Source organism: Schistocerca nitens, chromosome 2 (assembly GCF_023898315.1).
Source record: "Schistocerca nitens isolate TAMUIC-IGC-003100 chromosome 2, iqSchNite1.1, whole genome shotgun sequence".
In the NCBI taxonomy this organism is placed as follows: domain Eukaryota; kingdom Metazoa; phylum Arthropoda; class Insecta; order Orthoptera; family Acrididae; genus Schistocerca; species Schistocerca nitens.
Window position 1 is genome coordinate 734,287,609 of NC_064615.1, and position 19,358 is coordinate 734,306,966.

The 19,358-nt window shown below is 41.1% G+C and overlaps 1 protein-coding gene across 1 annotated transcript in view; it reads left to right on the plus strand.

Moving 5' to 3' along the window:
• Positions 1 to 19,358, plus strand: part of LOC126236938 (esterase FE4-like) — an 87,087-nt gene that overhangs the window by 35,449 nt on the left and 32,280 nt on the right. The window contains exon 8 of the mRNA XM_049946628.1: positions 9,860 to 10,041. Coding sequence (XP_049802585.1) covers positions 9,860 to 10,041 — 182 coding nt within the window. The remainder of the gene's footprint in view (positions 1 to 9,859; positions 10,042 to 19,358) is intronic.

The following is a 19,358-nucleotide window of genomic DNA, read 5'->3' on the forward strand; positions in this document are numbered from 1 at the left end:
GTTACCCCTATGTAGGGTTTAACATCACATCGACAAGGTCATGATAAACAGTGCAACGTGAATATTATTGTTGTAATAACGAGTGCTACTAGTTTCTTTTACAATACCTGATATAAGAGAAAATGAGGCATCTAGTTTACATATACTGAAGAACATTAAGCCTGAGCGGTTCAACGAGCAACTGTCCCTCTGCCACATATAGGATCTGGGCTGAGTTTTCAGTAGTGACAAGGTATTTCCTATCTGCGAGGCCTCCAAGTTAGAGAAGCGAATAATTATGAATTTTCAGTAAATTTGATTCACTTATATATACCTCCATTTGCGATAAACATTAAGTGGAAACAATCGTTTATTATATCCTTGCTAATCACCATTAATGTCCTACTGCACAGTATGCATTCTATTAAGTTCATAAACATTTTGCCCTTGTACATATCGTCTCCAAAATTTTCTGAACATTTCACTCTACAGACCTTACAAGGTTATGTATTTGTGCTGTGAACGTACAGCCTCACCTGTGGACAACACGGTCGCGATTTGTCTCAGAATGAGACTATGGAGAGCATTCAAGGAATTTTAACGGTGTATGATAGTTCCCTCAGAGACTGTTAGAGTGATTAATGTGAAATTTTAGTTCACTATCGGTACGGGCTGTATGTCTCCTTCCCAGTAACCAACAATGAAAGTAGTATTTACATCCGATCTTAGCTCTGTAATAATCAAATTAATATTGTTACTCAAACGTGGTACTTACTGGAATTACAGAAAACGTGGAAGGGAGGATCCATCAACATAACTGTCTTTCCACAGGACCTGTTTATTTAACAACATAGAAACTGTGTTATCAGATAATCGAAGCATTTAACGATAAAATTTTCTTTAACAAAATGAACAAATTTGCAAAATTCTTTTGATATTAAACCTTAAGTTGCAAGAGGTTTTATCTTGCAAAAGAAATCTGAAGTGCTGTATAGCACAATATGACAATAATTACAAGACGGCTGGACCTGCAGCCCGCCCGTTATCGGGTGAAACGCAGTGGTTGCTACCGCGCTGGACACTGTCTGTCTTATTAAATTCCCTTCTGCAACACATGAAAACGATATAAGCACCATTGATGTCATTAGTATTCAATTACTCAAAACAAATGATTAAGCATTTAATTTGAAATCTGTATGTCGAAAGGTTTGGGGTTAATGTGCGCACCTGTGCTTAAAGGTTAAACAGATTTGCAAACAATATGATAATGGTAAGGCTTACTTCAAAACAACCAACCACATAACTCCAATCGGCAACCAAGGTGCGACTTCTTCCCAACCCGTCCCTTCTGACAATTGACTAAAGCCCTGGTGACAATTGGCTGTTAATATTTTCAAGGTTAAACTGATTGTCAGTTATTAAGACCGCTCTGAAGGGTCGTCTTAAAACATCACTTGTGAACATTTACTACAAGAGAACTCACTCGACGGAATCACAAGATCAAGCTAAAATACACCAATAATGACCAGGTCTTTCAAACAAGGAAACGAACGGCGTAATACAACAGGTTGTTCAGATTATAACTAATGACTCAGAAATGCAATTACAATCAAAGAACTGAACCGGTTAACAGCTAAATCTAACCACAAGGTCCCTCAATTGTTTAACGACAACCTGTGTCTTAGTACAATTGTTCCGGTTGTATTTACGACAAAGAGCTGATTAATTAGAACATTAATGATCAGGTACAAACCAGAAAGGAAAGGCCATATAATAGCGGGACAAATTTTCAAACCATTAGTGTCTTAGTAAAACACTACTGCCTATATCTAGGACCAAAGAGCCGACCGAGTAAAACTCTGAGGGGCGGGTACAAACCAGAAAATAATAAGAAGGGCAGGTAGACAATGAAACAAATCACCACGAGGATTACAGAATGTTACTCCCCTTTATCACCAAGCAGTTCCGTGGATCCACGGTGCGTCGCAGCGGTTTCAGAGTGCTGCCGATAAAGGCAGGTAGAAGAGGGCAGCCCTCGCTTCCCACGCCCGGTTTCCCGGGTTCGATTCCCGGCGGGATCAGGGATTTTCTCTGCCTCGTGATGACTGGGTGTTGTGTGCTGTCCTTAGGTTAGTTAGGTTTAAGTAGTTCTAGGGGACTGATGACCATAGATGTTAAGTCCCATAGTGCTCAGAGCCATTTGAACTATTAGAGGGCAGCCAGGACACGAGCGGTCGTCCGACACGAATGTTGCCAACCAACCGACGGACGGTCGGCCTACTGCTTGTAGGCAACGCTGACCCCGGTGAAGTACTCCGGTATCTTCACTCTGCGCACGCCCTCCTTGTGCAGCTCGTGGTTTCGGCCGCTCGGACCTCGTGGCCGCCTCAGTTCGCGACGCTACCGCCAATCCCCAAACTTGGTGCCTCCCTCTTCGGGCCAGCGAACGCCGTATATATATAGGCAAAGGAAAGACCTTTTAAGGATACAACCCACAGATACCAACTCTTCCTCATAGATATTGGCAATGGTGCCGCAAGAGGGATAGTCGATACTACACCTGAGGCAGTGGTGCCAGACAGAGCAGTCTGCTAATTCAATGGCACCAAGGCTCAGTTAGCAGTTCTTCTTATGTAGCCAATTCGACACAAACAAATCAACGGTACCGTAATCGTTTCATGATCAGTTTGGTCAATTTTATTTTTATAATTTTACAATTGTTAAATTGCAAAGTAAGGTCACGCTACGAATGAATAATTTCTACTGTAACGTATTTGTTTTCATTTGGCGTCTAGAAAACTCTTTGGAGAAAAGTGTTTGGTAGGCTAATCAAACAGAAGGACAACATCTGTTACAAAATTCGGAGCACTTACTCTCGTTACGATAACATATAAGAAACATATTTTTTTCTTAAAACAGAGAAAGAACCTGCTTGGTAATTCGTGGAACAAAAAGTACATCGTTAATCTATACTGTCAGCTAAAAGTGCTTTCGAGATTTACAGATTTTTGTATAACAGAGATAGTAGTTCATAGTACTGGTAAAGAGATGAGTTATTATTGCTAGGGAAGGAGAAAGTGAGCATTACTAATACGCTTACCGGCACTTCATCTACAATTAAATTAATTTTGCACGGTGACAGCCATGCAAACATTTACCAGTATGCTACAATGTGGTGGCGTATAGCCTTTTGGCTTCCAAGGGTAGTAAGGTTGGAGATTTCAGGACCGTTTTCAGTACAATATTGATAAGGTTTTCGTGGCCGCTTGTTGACAAACTGCCTGTTGGCTCCTGTCTCGGGTTCTTCGTCCGACGTTCGTCTGATGATTTTCCTGACGATGCGCCAGCACGAGTTGCTGGCCTTGTAACGAACTTTCACCCTCCATTGCTGCTGCTGGACTTGAGCTGAGCTCGGGGCCGCAGACTGTATGTAGCTGGCACGCCAACGTCCGAGGGCTTCCCTGCGGTCATTTTCGGTGCGGTTCTCCTCTTGCTACCTGCGACGGTCGTTCGCTGCAGCACGGGAAGCCAGGATCCGTTTACCTTGAGGCTTTCCTCTTTCTTGTCGAATCTGGGTTGGGTTGTTTGGGGCAAGAGACCAAACTGCGAGGTCATCGGTCTCATCGGATTAGGGAAGGAAGTCTGCCGTGCCCTTTCAAAGGAACCATCCCCGCATTCGCCTGGAGCGATTTAGGGAAATCACGGAAAACCTAAATCAGGATGGCCGGACGCGGGATTGAACTGTCGAATCTGTTCGCGTGTTTTTGTATTTCTACAGATTCTCTGAACAAGTGGGTGCGATAGTTCTTCTCAACAGCCATTACTTCCGTGTCGGCGAATTTTACTACGTGGGCGGTCTCACACAGCGCGTTGTCTGCCGCAGCCAATTTCTCCACCTGCCACAACCTGCAATGTCGCCTATGTTCTGTGATCCTGGTGCTGATCGATCGTCCAGTCATTCCAACATAAACTTTTCCGCATGAGCATGGTATGCGGTATATTCTTTCCATGGCAAGTGGGTCCCTTTTCTCCTTTGCCCATCCGAGACACACTCTGACTTTCTTTGTCGATTTGTAAATAGTCTTTACGCCGTGTTTGCACAATATACGGCCGATTCTGTGCGTCAATCTGGGAATGTGTGGCAGAGAGGCCGTACCCGACATTTCTTTTTCTGATTTCTCACTTCGCCGAGGTTTTGGCTCTTTCATGCTTCTAATATTAGTTGTGGAGCACCCGTTGCTCCTCAGAACACTCTCCAAGTGTTGTATTTCGCGTCTGACGTGCTGTGTCTCACTTATTCGTCTTGCCTGCGTTACGAGCGTCTTAATCATGCCTCTTTTCTGGGTCGGGTGGTGATTTGATAGTTTGTGCAGGTATCGGTCCGTCTGTGTCGGTTTGCGATATACGCTGTGTCCCAGGTTTTCACCATCCCTTGTGAGCAGCACATCTAGAAATGGAAGTTTTTTGTCCTTCTCTACTTCCATAGCAAATTTTATGTTGGCATGGAGACTGTTCAGGTATCTTAGGAAGTCACCGAGCTGTTCTCCACCATGGTTCCACACAACGAAGGTATCATCGACGTATCTGTACCACTCATTAGGTTTACAAGGTGCTAAATCCAGTGCCTCTGCTTTGAAGTGCTCCATGAAGAAGTTGGTCACCACTGGAATAAGAGGACTGCCCATGATGACGCCTCCCAGTTGTCTGTAGAAGTTGCCATTCAACGTGAAGTAGCTCCTGGTGAGACATACATGAAAGATTTTTGTGATTGCTTGCGGGAAGATGGAACAAAAGTGCCACTCAGGGACTCTCTGGAGCACGTCGGTTTCACCTTCCCGCAAGACATCACAAAGCTCTTTCATGCCCCCCAACCCCCCCGCCACCCCACACCGAATCCAGGTTTATTGTGGGGTTCGGCCCCCAGTGGACCCCTCCCCTCCCCCCCCCCACCCCATCCTACTCTCCTCCGGGAATGTCTCATACCGGACGAGTGTAACCCCAAATGATTGCCTGGTAGAGTAATTGTGGAGTAGACGTACTTGGAGACAGCGTTTGCGCAGCAATCGCCGACATAGTGTAACTGAGGCGGAATAAGGAAAACCACCTGCATTCGCCGAGGCAGATGGAAAACCGCCTTCAAAACCATCCACAGGCTGGCCGGCACACCGGACCTGACAAAAATCCGCCGGGCGGATTCGTGCCAAGAACCGGCACGCCGTCCCCCACGGGAAGCAGCGCGTAAGACCGCACGCCTAGCTGGGCGGGCTATTATTAGTGATTACTAAGTCTTTTATTATGTTTGCGTTCAGCTAAACAAATCTTTCTGCCAGGCTGTGTTGGCGGTAGAATAACGAACTGTGTTATTCTTTATCGCTTCAATCGCATTTTCCATCGCATCAGGATCTGTTGTTTGTTGCTCTAATTTATGAACATATTCTCTAACTTTCTAGGCACCTTGATGTCCCAGTATCTGAAAGAAGAGATGGGGTTACATTACATTGGTTAATTAATTCCGAACCACCACAAATGGATAGAATGGTGGATGACAGCTTTGTATTTAAATGGATTTACAAGTCCATTTGTAGAATTATGTGTGATACCAGGTATCGAAGTATGAAACAGGAATTTGGTCGCAATAATTACACGTCTGTTGTCTGAAACTGATAAAAAATATTTTATTCAAAATGATCTCCATTGCTTTTTATACATTTATCCATCTCTCCGGCAGGCTATGAATGCCATGCCAAAAACACTTCTTTTGAAGCGAACCCGTCAGCAAACCATTTTGGTACACTTTCATGGGAATAAAGCGTTTTTCAACGAGAGCGTGTCCCATTGTTGTAAACAGATGATAATCGAACCAAGTATATAGAATAAGCCGCATGCCCTACCATTTCCCAACTGAACGTCTCGATCGTTTCCCTGACCCGTAGCCGGCCGTAGTGGCCGAGCGGTTCTAGGCGCTACAGTCTGGAACCGCGCGACCGCTACGGTCGCAGGTTCGAATCCTGCCTCGGGCATGGATGTGTGTGATGTCTTTAGGTTAGTTAGGTTTAAGTAGTTTAAGTTCTAGGGGACTAATGACTTCAGACGTTAAGTCCCATAGTGCTGAGAGCCATTTGAACCTGACCCGTGTTGCTGTGGGAAATGGGGCGTTATCATGGAGAACTATGACTTTGTGTTGCCTTTTTCCATATTCCCGTCATTTTTCGCCTAATGCTCGATTTAAATTGATTATTTGCTGTTGGTACTGATCAGTGTTAACGGTTTCACCAGGTTCTAGCAGCTCATAACAGATGACACCCTACTGATCACACCATACACAGAGCATTGACTTCTTTCCAAAGCGATTTGGCCTTGAAGTTCACGTCGATGGTTTGCCTAGATTCACACATGATTTACGATGCTTAAGATCCTTTTTTCATCACCTGTCAGTATTCGATGGAGAAATGACTTTCTTTTGTATCTGGCGAGCAGCATTTCTCGAGTGGCCTTTCGAGTTGCTTGCTGCCTTTCATTCAGTACATGCGGAACTCATTTTCCCACTTTCTGCGACTTTCCCATAGCTTTCAACCGAAGACAAACGGCTTTCTACTTCACATTCAGTTGTTCCTCGAGTTCATGTTGAGTTTGAGTATAATCTTCATCCAATAAGGCCTGTAATTCGTTGCCTGCGAACTTCTTCTGTGGTGTCCCGCGCTCGTCATTTCTCAGGTCAAAATCACCACATTTTAATTTTTTTGAATCACTCGAAACACTGTTTTCGCAAGAGGATGTTCGCCGAAAGTTTCGACAAACATTCGATGCGGTTCTGCAGCAGTTTTCTTCAAATGATCACAGAAAACCAATGCTGTCCGCAAATCGTAGTTCGTAGGCATAAAACTCGACATGTTTACAGGTTTCAAACAAATATCAGCGTATGGAACTTGGGTTAACGTGTGTTGACATTCTTCGTCAGCCGTTGCAGAAAGCACATGGAGCTGCGGACGCAGTCTCACGGGCCCTACACTGACGCCTAGCACCATGTACAGGGAAATTCCGGTTTCATTCTTCTAATCCTGGTATATGGAAGTAACTGTCTGTGGTGAAAATAGATCAAAAATGACCTGAAAAATAAAAACAGTTCGCTCGACCGCTTTTTCCGATCAGTAGTGTTGCTACTTTTGCCGACTGGACGCTATTTCACAGTGAAATTATCAAACCGAAAGAAACAACACGCAACCACATTCATAAGCAAAAAGATGCTATTTATATTGTAAAAGTGTATTACCCTATGTTTAAGTGACGTAATAAGATAAATATTTATGTAAGTTACCTTACATTAGGCAGCTGAAAGTTGCTATTAAGAAAAGCTTTTATTAAAAAACAACGGACTAGGCCTCCTCTGGAAAACTGACTGGCAACTAGTTTGACCTCTTCTCAACAGGCAGCAGCATTGTCCAGGGGAAAAATTATGCATTGGCCACTTTTCCCGCCGTGACCACCTTACCCAATATTCCGCTACTACAATAATTTTGTAATTCCACCATACAAGTAATATGGAAATGTAGAAAAAAAATTTGATAGGTCTTGTTAATAATAGTTATAATGAAGTTAGGACGCTTTCAGTGGGTTTTAATGTATTTTTTCTTATACTAGGATTGGTCAAATAATGTGAAAAACCTGTTATTAGCAATTTGTTATCGAAATATACTATCAAACTCAACTGTTCATCCACAAAAATTTTGTTTTCCTCTAGTATCACAACGTTCAGCAGGTGCCCTGTGCTGCCAGTATGTTTATGACGGTGGCAGTATATTTCTCTAATTATGAAGCAAGATGGCGGTGTTCTACTACTTTGGATGATAATATCTTATTTCTAAATAGACATGCGGTTACTGCAACTGGAGCATTAGTTGGTATGGGTCAGACAAACAGTTCTGTTTGGTCTGTCATTGGTGTAGCATGGAGAAGCGGAGTCCAAGGTGGCAACACTCATCGTCATAACGCTGGAAATATTCAGCATACACTGATCAGCCAGGACGTTATGAGCACCTACCTACTATCGATATAAACCGGTCAAGGCGATAGCCGAGTCACCTGGTGAGAAACGACTGCTAGTCAGACACACGCACGGTGCATGTACTACCAGTGAGCGTGCTGTCCGTGTCTTGAATGGGGAAGACGCGTGATGTATCTTAGTTTGACGGAGGGCACGTAGTGAGGACCCGTAGGGTCCGTTGGAGCATTTCGGAAACTGCATGAGTTGTCGGCTATTTGAGGACTGCTGTGGCGAGTGTCCTCACGATGTGGCGAAACCAAGGTGAAATCATGACCATAAGTCGTAGGGTTGGGTGGCCACCCCTCATTACAGAAGTCGGACGTCGTGGGCTGGGCAGACTGGTAAAACACGATAGGCGGCGAACTGTAGCGGAGATGACATCAGACTTTAATGCTGAGCAGAGAACATATGTGTATGAACATTGCAGGATGTTAACGAAGGTATGAGCATACGGAATACGTTCAGATATGTGAGTGGCTCGAAGACTCCTTAAATAATAGAGCCCAGTATGTTGTCCTCGACGGCGAGTGTTCATCAGAGACAAGGGTATCCTTAGAAGTGCCCCAGCGAAGTGTGGTGGGACCGCTGTTGTTTTCTATATACATAACCGTAGTGGACAGGGTGGGCTGTAATTCACAGTTATTTGCTCATGATGCCGTGGTGTGCGATAAGTTGTCGAAGTAGAGTGACTGTAGGAAGATACAACACGACTTAGACAAAATTTGCAGTTGGTGTGATGAATGGCAGCTAGCCCTAAATGTAGAAAAATGTAAATTAACATATATGAGTAGAAATATCAGACCTGTAATGTTCGGACATAGTATTACTAGTGTCCTGCTTGACACAGTCAAGACGTTCAAATATCTGGGCGTAACGTTGCAAAGTGATACGCCGTGGTACGAGCATGTGAAAACTGCGGTAGGGAAGGCAGATGGTGGATTCTGGTTTATTGGGAGAATTTTAGCAAAGAATAGTTAACATGTAAAGGAGACCGCATACAGTATGCTGGTGCTATCTATTCTTGAGCACTGCTCGAGTGTTTGGGATCCCTACCAGGTCGGATTGAAGGAAGACATCGAAGCAGTTAAGAGGCGGGCTGCTAGATTTGTTACTGGTAGATTCGAACAACACGTAAGTTTTACGGGGATGTTTCGGAACTCAAATGGGAACTCTTGGAGGGAACGCGACGCTCTTTTCGTGTAATACTAGTGAGAAAATTTAGAGAAACGGCATTTAAAGGTGACTGCCGAAATATTCTATTGCCGCCAACATACACCGCTCGTAAGGACCACGAAGGTAAGATGCGAGACATTAAAGTTCTTACGGAAGCGTACAGATAGCCTGTTTTCTCTAGCTCTATTTGCGACTGGAACAGGAGGAGAAATGACAAATAGTGGTACAAGATACTCTTCGCCAAGCACCATACGGTGACATGCGGAGTATCTAGTAGATGTAGACGCAACCAACCCCGACTGTCGCTAGCCGTATCTCCACAATATCCTTTCTTCCAGTAGTGTTACCCCCGCACGCTACACAGGAGAACTTCTGTGAAGTGTAGAAGGTAGGAGATAAGGTACTAGCACAAGTAAATCTGTGAGAACGGATCGTTAATCAATCTCGGGTAGTTCAATATGTAGCACTTGACTTGGAAAGACAAAGGTTCCTGGATCGAGTCCCCGTCAAGCACGCGGTTTTAATCTGCCAGGAAGTTTCATATCGGTGCACGTTCCTCTAGAGAGTGAAAATTCATTCTGGAAGGTAGAACTGGAGAATGTCATTTAATTGTTTCTAATGTATTTGGATAATAAATGTAAGAAATTTTCTATTTTCTGACGACAGCTGGCGGTGGATTTTCAACAGAGGACAAAATAGAGTACCTGAATAATTATTTCGACGAAATAGTAGGCTGTGACTTACGTCTACCGACGAAGGAAGAACGGCTACAAGGCGCTGAGTCTGTCAAGCAATTCTACTACAACGGCAACGACATCACGCTGAAGGACAACTACACCACTGCTCTGGTGAGTCACAGGCACGTGTACATGAAAAGAAAACTGCTCTGACTTCTCTACTCTGTCGAGCTTCATGTTCGATTCCGTTGAATATTGAACTTTGGGCTGAGGGATCTACCGGGTGCGATGGACACTGTTTTCACATTCTGTAAAATGGCTGCTTTGCAACTCATAATGATTTCTGTATACTAAATAGTGGTCTTTTCAGATAATAGGGTTGTAAACTCTACATTAGTCGGAAAATGAACACCTCCAGGGATATAATGTGGAAATCTATGTTACCTTGCAGCAATGATAAACTAAGCCCCGTCCGAACAGGCCTCGGAAGGCCCAACGGTACCGACCGACTGCCGTATCATCCTCAAAAGAGAGACGTCACTGGATGCGTATATGGTTAGCAAGTGATCAGCACGCCGCTCTCCCGGCCGTTTTCAGTTTTCGTGACCGGAGTCTCTACTTCACAGTCAACTATCATTTTAGTTGCTCTCTGAAGTGCTGAGTACACCCACCTAGCCAACAGCCCTCTGCAGACCCTGACAGTCCCCCATTCTAGTGCTAGCAAAGTCCGACAGCGCTTAACTTCGGTGATCTGACGGGAACCGGTATTGCCACTGCGGCAAGACTGTTGACTGCAGCTCTGATAAACTGTGATAAAATCAAAGATCTGCTCTTAAAATTAATATTCCTCGCTATATCTACCTGTTGCCACATTTCGTTAAGGAATTTTGCTCGTAATGACGAGCAAAACAATTGTTGAATCTTCATCTGCTATAAATGCTACATGCAGATATATCTAATGACCCTTCTGACTATGGGAATTGATGACTATCTGCAATCCATCTGCATCTACGTTCTTATCTGTACTCGGAAAGCCACCTACTGGTATGCAGTGGAAGGTAAATATGGTACCAATCGCCTTTGAAACGCAGATCATCATAAGTAACGTGAGACATACTCAGTTTCCTCCTTGATCATCATATGAGCCTGACATTGAAGTAATGCCTTTACACTTGGTAGGGTCATTTTCTCAATACACACTGGCGGAATAATAAATCCCATCACCAAGAAGTTCGTAGGCGTATTTCTACATCTATTCCGATTTCGCGCCAGTCGCATTCCTCCACTATGAAGATGCAAATCAGGTTTGCTTTAAAATCACGCTGTAATCCTCGTGAGCGTCAGTTAACTTTGAGATTGGACGTTAGTAATGCCTTTAAAGCAAGAAAGACGACATTATCAACACTTCACTGAGTTTGAACGAGGACGAGTAATAGGGCTACGAGAAGTTGGATGTTCCTTCTGCGATGTTGCGGAACGACTTGGCAGGAATGTAGCTAGCCACTGTTCATGATTGCTGGCAACTGTGGTCACGGGAATGTACACCCGCAAACGGACCGGGCTCCGCTCGGCCACTAGGTACTACAGGAAGGGAAGACCATGGTGTTCGGTGTATGGCTGTGGTGCATCGGCTGAATCTGCACCTGCAATTTGAGCACCAGCTGGCACCACAGTAACACAGCGAACTATTGCAAATCTTGGTTCGTACTACACTATCGACTTTCCTATCAACATTTTCACAATCATTCTTGTAACATTCTCATCTACATCTGGTACATCAACAGCCTTGAGAACATGGTTTCTGTAATTGTTTGCAGCTGAATTTTACATCTCTGTATATATATACATGCCCAGTCCCACGAAAATTAAACGTAAAACTACGTTTGAAGAAATGAGGTCTTTTTGAAAATTTGGTGATATTTGGAATAGAGTGGCATACTTAGATTACCAGGCGTACCCAAAAATGGAAAAGTCTGATGCTAAATCTCCAAAAGGATATATCTGCAGTCATCAGAACAAAACACATGCCTTTTGGAGATTTAGCATCAGACTTTTCCATTTTTGGGTGCACCTGGTAATCTAAATATGCCATTCTTTTCCAATCATCACCAAATTTTCAAAACGACCTTATTTCTTCAAACGTAGTTTTTCGTTAAACTTTCGTGGGACCGCTTCGATTCAGAGTTTGTGGCGGCCACAACAGCTTTATTGCTCGATGCTTTTGTTTGGTATTCAGCAGAGCAGAGTCAAGAACTTCCATCTCATTAACTATTCAGTTTTGCCGTTCAGCAACTCCATTCTGCTGAGGAGTATATTGGGCAATAAGCGAATTTTTCGCTCCAGACTTACGTACATCTTTATTACGGAACTTCAAATGGTTGAAATGGCTCTAAGCACTATGGGACTTAACATCTGAGGTCATCAGTTCCCTAGACTTAGAACTACTTAAACATAACTAACCTAAGGACATCGCGCATATCCATTCTCAGGGCAGGATTCGAACCTGCGACCGTAGCAGGCGCGTGGTTCCGAACTACATCTACATCTACATTTATACTCCGCAAGCCACCCAGCGGTGTGTGGCGGAGGGCACTTTACGTGCCACTGTCATTACCTCCCTTTTCTGTTACAGTCGCGTATGGTTCGCGGGAAGAACGACTGGCTGAAAGCCTCCGTGCTCGCTCGAATCTCTCTAATTTTACATTCGTGATCTCTTTGGGAGGTATAAGTAGGGGGAATAAATGTATTCGATACCTCATCCAGAAACGCACCCTCTCGAAACCTGGCGAGCAAGCTACACCGCGATGCAGAGCGCCTCTCTTGCAGAGTCTGCCACTTGAGTTTGCTAAACATCTGCGTAACGCTATCACGGTTACCAAGTAACCCTGTGACGAAACGCGCCGCTCTTCTTTGGATCTTCTCTATCTCCTCTGTCAACCCGATCTGGTACGGATCCCACACTGATTAGCAATACTCAAGTATAGGTCGAATGAGTGTTTTGTAAACCACCTCCTTTGTTGATGGACTACATTTTCTAAGGACTCTCCCAATGAATCTCAACCTAGTACCCGCCTTACCAACAATTAATTTTATATGATCATTCCACTTCAAATCGTTCCGCACGCATACTCCCAGATATTTTTACAGAAGTAACTGCTACCAGTGTTTGTTCCGCTATCATATAATCATACAATAAAGGATCCTTCTTTCAATTGTAACCTCCCCGTAAAAAATATGAAAATAAAAAGAATTGGATAGAATTGCAAATACTGCCAAATGTTAGCTTCCCAAGGTAATAAAACACAATGATAATAACAATGTACAAAAATGTTAAGTCCCCACAAAATTAACGTTATGATGAACCTGATAAATTTTATAAGGCTAGCTGCGCTGACCTTAGGCCCTCTGCAATAATTATCCTGATAAATTGATTCTGGGAGGAAAAGCATAGGAAATATTGTTTAAATTGGAATGATTCTTTTCTTAAAAAAGATTGCTTTGAAAACAAAATTATTATTGGGGCATTTCTTGAACAAATTAATTACAATTAACATATATTACATTATCAGATGTGCGCAATGCTGCTTCATTACCTTATTTAACAATATACCTCGTCCCGAACCTTGACCAGAGACCCATGTCGACGCCCGCCGACTCCTCACACATAACTCCAACTCGCAACTCGCTACTAGCACTGACTGAGTGCAACTAGCAACTGAACTGTCGCGCGGTCAAGCGCAGACTAGCAACGATAAATAACTCTCTGGTCAGAGATTCTGTCATACCTCGCCATCGCTGGTGCTGAATACATACGCGTTTCATAACCCTCCACTGGGGGGGGGGGGGGGGGGGGCAAAAATTTGGCAGCGATGGTGAGTCATTTGGACTTGCCATGAGCAACAAATTTTTTCTTAACTAATTAACTTTACAATCACAGAATTTTCATATGTAGAACATGAATTAAATGTGGTGCACATGCACCGAGTACAAAACATTTCAGACAATGACAAAAAATATATACAATGAGTACAGAACATATTCACAATTGGCGTAAGTGCATACGCACAGTAGTACAGAACATATCAGCAAATCAAAATGCACATATAATGAGTAGAAATCATGTGAGAAAATTGACAAAAGTGCACACGCACTGAAATTCAGAATATATCAGCAAATCACAAAATGTATATACAATAAGTAGAAATCATGTTAGAAAAATGACAAAAGTGCACACGCACTGAACTTCAGAATATATCAACAAATCGGAAAAAAATGTCTTTAGCATTTTCACAACAAATAAACATAATGGCAAAAATCATGTTGACAAGTGACATAAGTGCACATGCACTGCAGTTCAGAACATATCAGCAAATCAAAAAGTACATACAATGAGTAGTAATCATGTTAGAAAATGACAAAAGTGCACTCGCACTGAAATTCAGAATATATAAGCAAATCACAAACTGTATATACAATAAGTAGAAATCATGTTAGAAAAACGACAAAAGTGCACACGCACTGAACTCAGAATATATTAGCAAATAAAAAAAAATGTACATACAATGATTAGAAATCATGTTAGCAAAAGAAATGATTTTCACTATGTTACAAGAATTAGGATAAGAAAGGGAAGGGTTGCATCATGGTTGTAGCACTTTAGGTTGCACGCAGCTGCACTGAAAGTCCATATCTTTCCACAGAAGTACAACACCAAGTGAGACAATCTGAAGTTCTTTTCCCAGAAGTGTTTATCAGCGTACCCAAGACACTGAAATGTCGTAGTAATATTACATGTTATCATTTTGGCAGTACATTAGGTACACCAAACAGTGGGACCATAATAACGTCTCCATCGCTCACGGCGGTGGACAGCATGTCGTGTCAACACCACGCTCTTACAAGGCACACCAACGTAGAATTAGTGCAAAAACCAAATATAGTGCTCCATGATCAGGAGGATGTACAGGACAAATGGATATTGCAGTAATTCAGGGTAGTGAGGTCAGAAGGTGAAGGACATTAAGTCACATACTAGTCTTCATTAGGAATTACATTAGTAGTTTGCGGCATTCATAGCCCAGTTATTGAACATTTCTGTACCATGTATGTAGTATTACAGAAAAATGTTCATTAATTGTTTTACATAGAATATTTGCACCCATTCTCTAATTACAAATCATCAGAAGTCATTACTTAAAACAGGAGGTAGTCAATAATAATGTTGATACTCAATCATTGGTCATCCCAATACAGTCATCATTTCTCAGTTACAAAGCATTATTAATTAGTAGCATTCATTTTCCAGTTACAAAACATTATTAATTAATCATTTGTCATTTCAATATAGTAATAATCAGTAGCCTTCTTTTCCTAGTTACAAAGCATTATTAAATAATCGCGTTCTTTTCCCAGTTACAAAGCATAATGAATAGCATTCATTTTCTAGTTACAAAGCATAATTAGTAGCATTCTTTTCCTAGTTACAAAGCATCATTAGATAATCATTGGTCATTTAAATACAGTAATTAGTAGTATTCATTTTTCAAGTGACATATTATTCATAGCTGATCAGCATTACTCAGAACTCTTTTAAACTGGTATCATTATTTGGGACTGGTAATACATTTTTTTTTGTTAGCAATGCATTGCGTTGGGAAATTATAGGGGAAAGCAAGAGAGAAAAATTTGCTTCTGGGTTGTTGGTGTAAATGAAAATGTGTAACGTCATTCGTCATAAGTCAGCTGTGGCAAGATTATGAAACAAGTAGAGTATATATAATCACATTCATAGATGACATAGATTTAATGAACAACTGCTTATAGCACATTAATTTCATAAATAATTTCTCCTGCAAAAATATATAAAAAAATGGATTATTAAGCTGAAAGAAGAAGCGCATTTTATGCTGAAAAGTAGTGAACTTCGAATTAACAGGTAGTGAAATGTATATAAAAATGTGTTCCATAGCTGTCCTTTCCAAAACCTTCCGTCATTATACTATGCAATATAACACCTGCTGTCAAAACGAACTGCAACAAATACTTAAATAACTATATAGCATAAATACATAACTTCAACAATATCCTCATCTGTAAAGAAAAACTTCATTATCCATCACTTCATTACTTATATTATCATAACTCCATTATTATCATCACCTGCAAAGAAAAACTTCATTATCCATAGTAGCATATTCTTCATCATTATTCATCAGCATTCATAATCATCTGCAAAAAAAAAATCACTTCATTATTCATTACATAACTATTCCTTATCTCTAGCATATTTCATCACGAAAACTAAGATGTGCAGTTCTGTCTGACAGCCTGCATCATCGCTTCGTATTCTGAAAGAAAAAAATAGTTAAGACTGCTATTCTACGATGTGTATAGTATATTCTTGTTAATGCTTGTTAATTCTGATCCATTTACTCTTCCTTATAAGGTTTTTGCATCTTCTTTCGTTTATTTCGTAGGTGAAATTGCCATTTCTGTTTAATTTATTTCCTTTACACGTTATTTCCTTCTGAAAATGATGAACAGAGATTAATGTCTTGCATTTAATTCATATACTCATTATATAAAAACTGGTTTATAGTAACATAATTTGAGCATACAGCATACCATGATAGAAAACGTAATATGTCAAAGACATTGACAGTGTTCAGATCAAAAATGTACACGGAATATCACAATGCAGCAGCAAAAAAAAAAAAAAAAAATTGTAAAACAGTCACGATGTTGAGATATCATAGGGCAAAAAATGTCAAATTCAACTGGTGTGTGTTATATCTTAACTATTTCACAGTGCATACAAACAAAACATGAAAACAATCGTACATACATAAAAATGATGACAAGAAATGTGACCTTCTTTGTGTTCAGCTTGTATGTTGTGTAGTTAATAGAGGCGAGAATTAAAGACTTTAATGGGGAGAGAATTTAATAAAATTAATATGTCACTAGGCAAAATTGCATAATTATTCATAAGATACATAAGTTTATCTGAAAAAATATGCACGGTCTGATGTGTAACGACAAGAAGAGCGACCTGCTAACCTTACCTTGCCGGGCACTTGCCAAGAAAAAATGCGATAATCATCAGTAAGTAGTCACATAAATATAATTGCATACGTGGTCATAAAATGTGTAAGTTCATCTGGAAAAATATGCACGGTCTGATGTGTAACGACAAGAAGAGCGACCTGCTAACCTTACCTTGCCGGGCACTTGCCAAGAAAAAATACGATAATCATCAGTAATTATTCATGTGAATATAATTGCAGAAATGATCATAAAAATAGGTAAATGGCATTACAGTGTGATAAATCATAAAGTATGTTCATTCAATAAAGGGTTTAATGTTGGAGACATGGTGATTGCCTTTACTTTTTCTGGTTCTCAAAGTTTCGACGTGTACAACATTGGGGTGAGGAATGCTGCGAATCCGATATGGACCTGCGTATAGAAGTTCAAATTTACTGCACCTAACTTTTATTTTGTTGGATAAATAGTGTGTGCGTACTAATATCTTCTGTCCAATGTGAAAGTCTCGGCGTGTACAAACCTGTTTTTGCTGTCTTCTCCGGCGCTCTGCCGCACGTTTGATGTTGTTCAGCGCAATGTCGATTATTTCTTGGTGTCGTAATCGACGAGATGTAGGAAAGTTTACTAATTCTGTAATTTTGTTTGGTGGTCCAACATTTTTCAGTATAACAGACGGAGATAGCATAGTGGATTCATTTGGTATGGAATTAATTACATCTTGGAATGAGAATATGTGTGTGTCCCAATCAATATGACTTTTGTGGCAGTATATTCTACACAGTTTACCAATTTCTTTCATTAATCGTTCACAAGGGTTCGAAGAAGCATGATACTTGGATATATAGATGGGAGAAATGTTTCTAGCTCGTAACATACGTGTCCATATAGCAGAACGAAGTTGTGATCCATTGTCAGAAATTACTTTCAACACATGCCCTACATGAAATAGAGAATGTTTTACAAATGCTTTCGAAACGGTTTTAGCAGTAGCTTTGCGTAACGGAGTGAAAGTAACAAATTTTGAAGTGAGTTCAACAGCGACAAAGATGTAGCAAAAACCTCTATTAGTTCTCGGAATTGGACCAAAAATGTCTGCAGCGGCCATATGTCTTAATTTCACAGGTACAATGGGATATAATGGAGGAATATGTGAAGTTGTGTCTGACTTAGCTTTCTGGCAGATTTTACATGACGCTAAAACTCGTCGTATACGTTTCTCCATGTTGGTAAAGTAACAGTTCTGTCTCAGTATAAGAAAACATTTTCCAGCTCCGTAATGTGCGTAACTTAAATGAGTATACCATATTAATTTGTTAACAAGCTCATCAGGAATGCATAATAACCAATTGTTGCTGTCAGGATGAGAGCGGCGAAACAGAATGTCATTGCGTATAGTGTAATGGTTTCTAATGGTAACATTATTCCTATCTTGCCAGAGGTGTTTAATTTCTTTCCACACGTTCTCTTTACTTTGCTCTTGTGCTATGTCCTGTAATGACTATGAAATGAAATTTTCAAATGCAGCTTGTTGGATGTACATCACGCTGAAATTTGCTTTGCAGAAGTTGGTTGCGACGTCTTGCTGATTGTTGCTGAGAGAACGAGATAGTGCGTCTGCTACAATATTTTGTGTGCCGGGAATGTGAACTATTGTAAAATTAAATTCCTGTAGATAAAGCTTCCATCTGCTTAATCTGTCGTGAGTAAATTTAGTTGAAAGTAAAAGTTGTATCGCTCTGTGATCTGTGTATACGGTGGTATGTCTGCCATAAAGAAAATGCCGAAATCTCGTAAAAGCCCGTACAACACATAATGTTTCCAGTTCTGTAACAGAATAATTTCGTTCAGCAGGTGACAGAATGCGGCTTGCAAATGCGATGTTTTTAATTATTGTAGAGCCATCTTCTTCAATTTCCTGGAAAATATGTACGCCTAAAGCGGTGTTAGAACTGTCGGTGGCGATGGAAAAATTTCTGGTAAGATCTGGATGCGATAAAAGTGGAGCATTCAACAAAGCATGTTTCAGGTTCATGAATTCAGAATGTGCTTGCTTATCCCAGGACCAAATAGTGTTTTTACCTGTCAATTGGCATAATCTAGGTGTGTCTAAAGCAGAGTGATGAATAAATTTACGAAAAACGTTAATTAAGCCCAAAAAAAACTGCGTAATTGTTTCTTCGTCGTAGGAACAGTAATGTCACATAGAGCTTGAAGTTTTTCCGGATCAGGCGCAATGCCTTCTGCTGAAATTACGTGTCCAAGAAATTTTATAGAAGTTTTACCAAAGTGCGATTTACTGAGATTAACTGTGAGTCCTTGTTCATGAAAAGTTTGCAACAGTTGTTCTAGAATCAGATTGTATTCAGTCCAGTTAGCTTCTGCAATAAGAATGTCGTCTACGTACGTTGTGATAATGTCTTTCATGCAAACGTGTGTCGGAT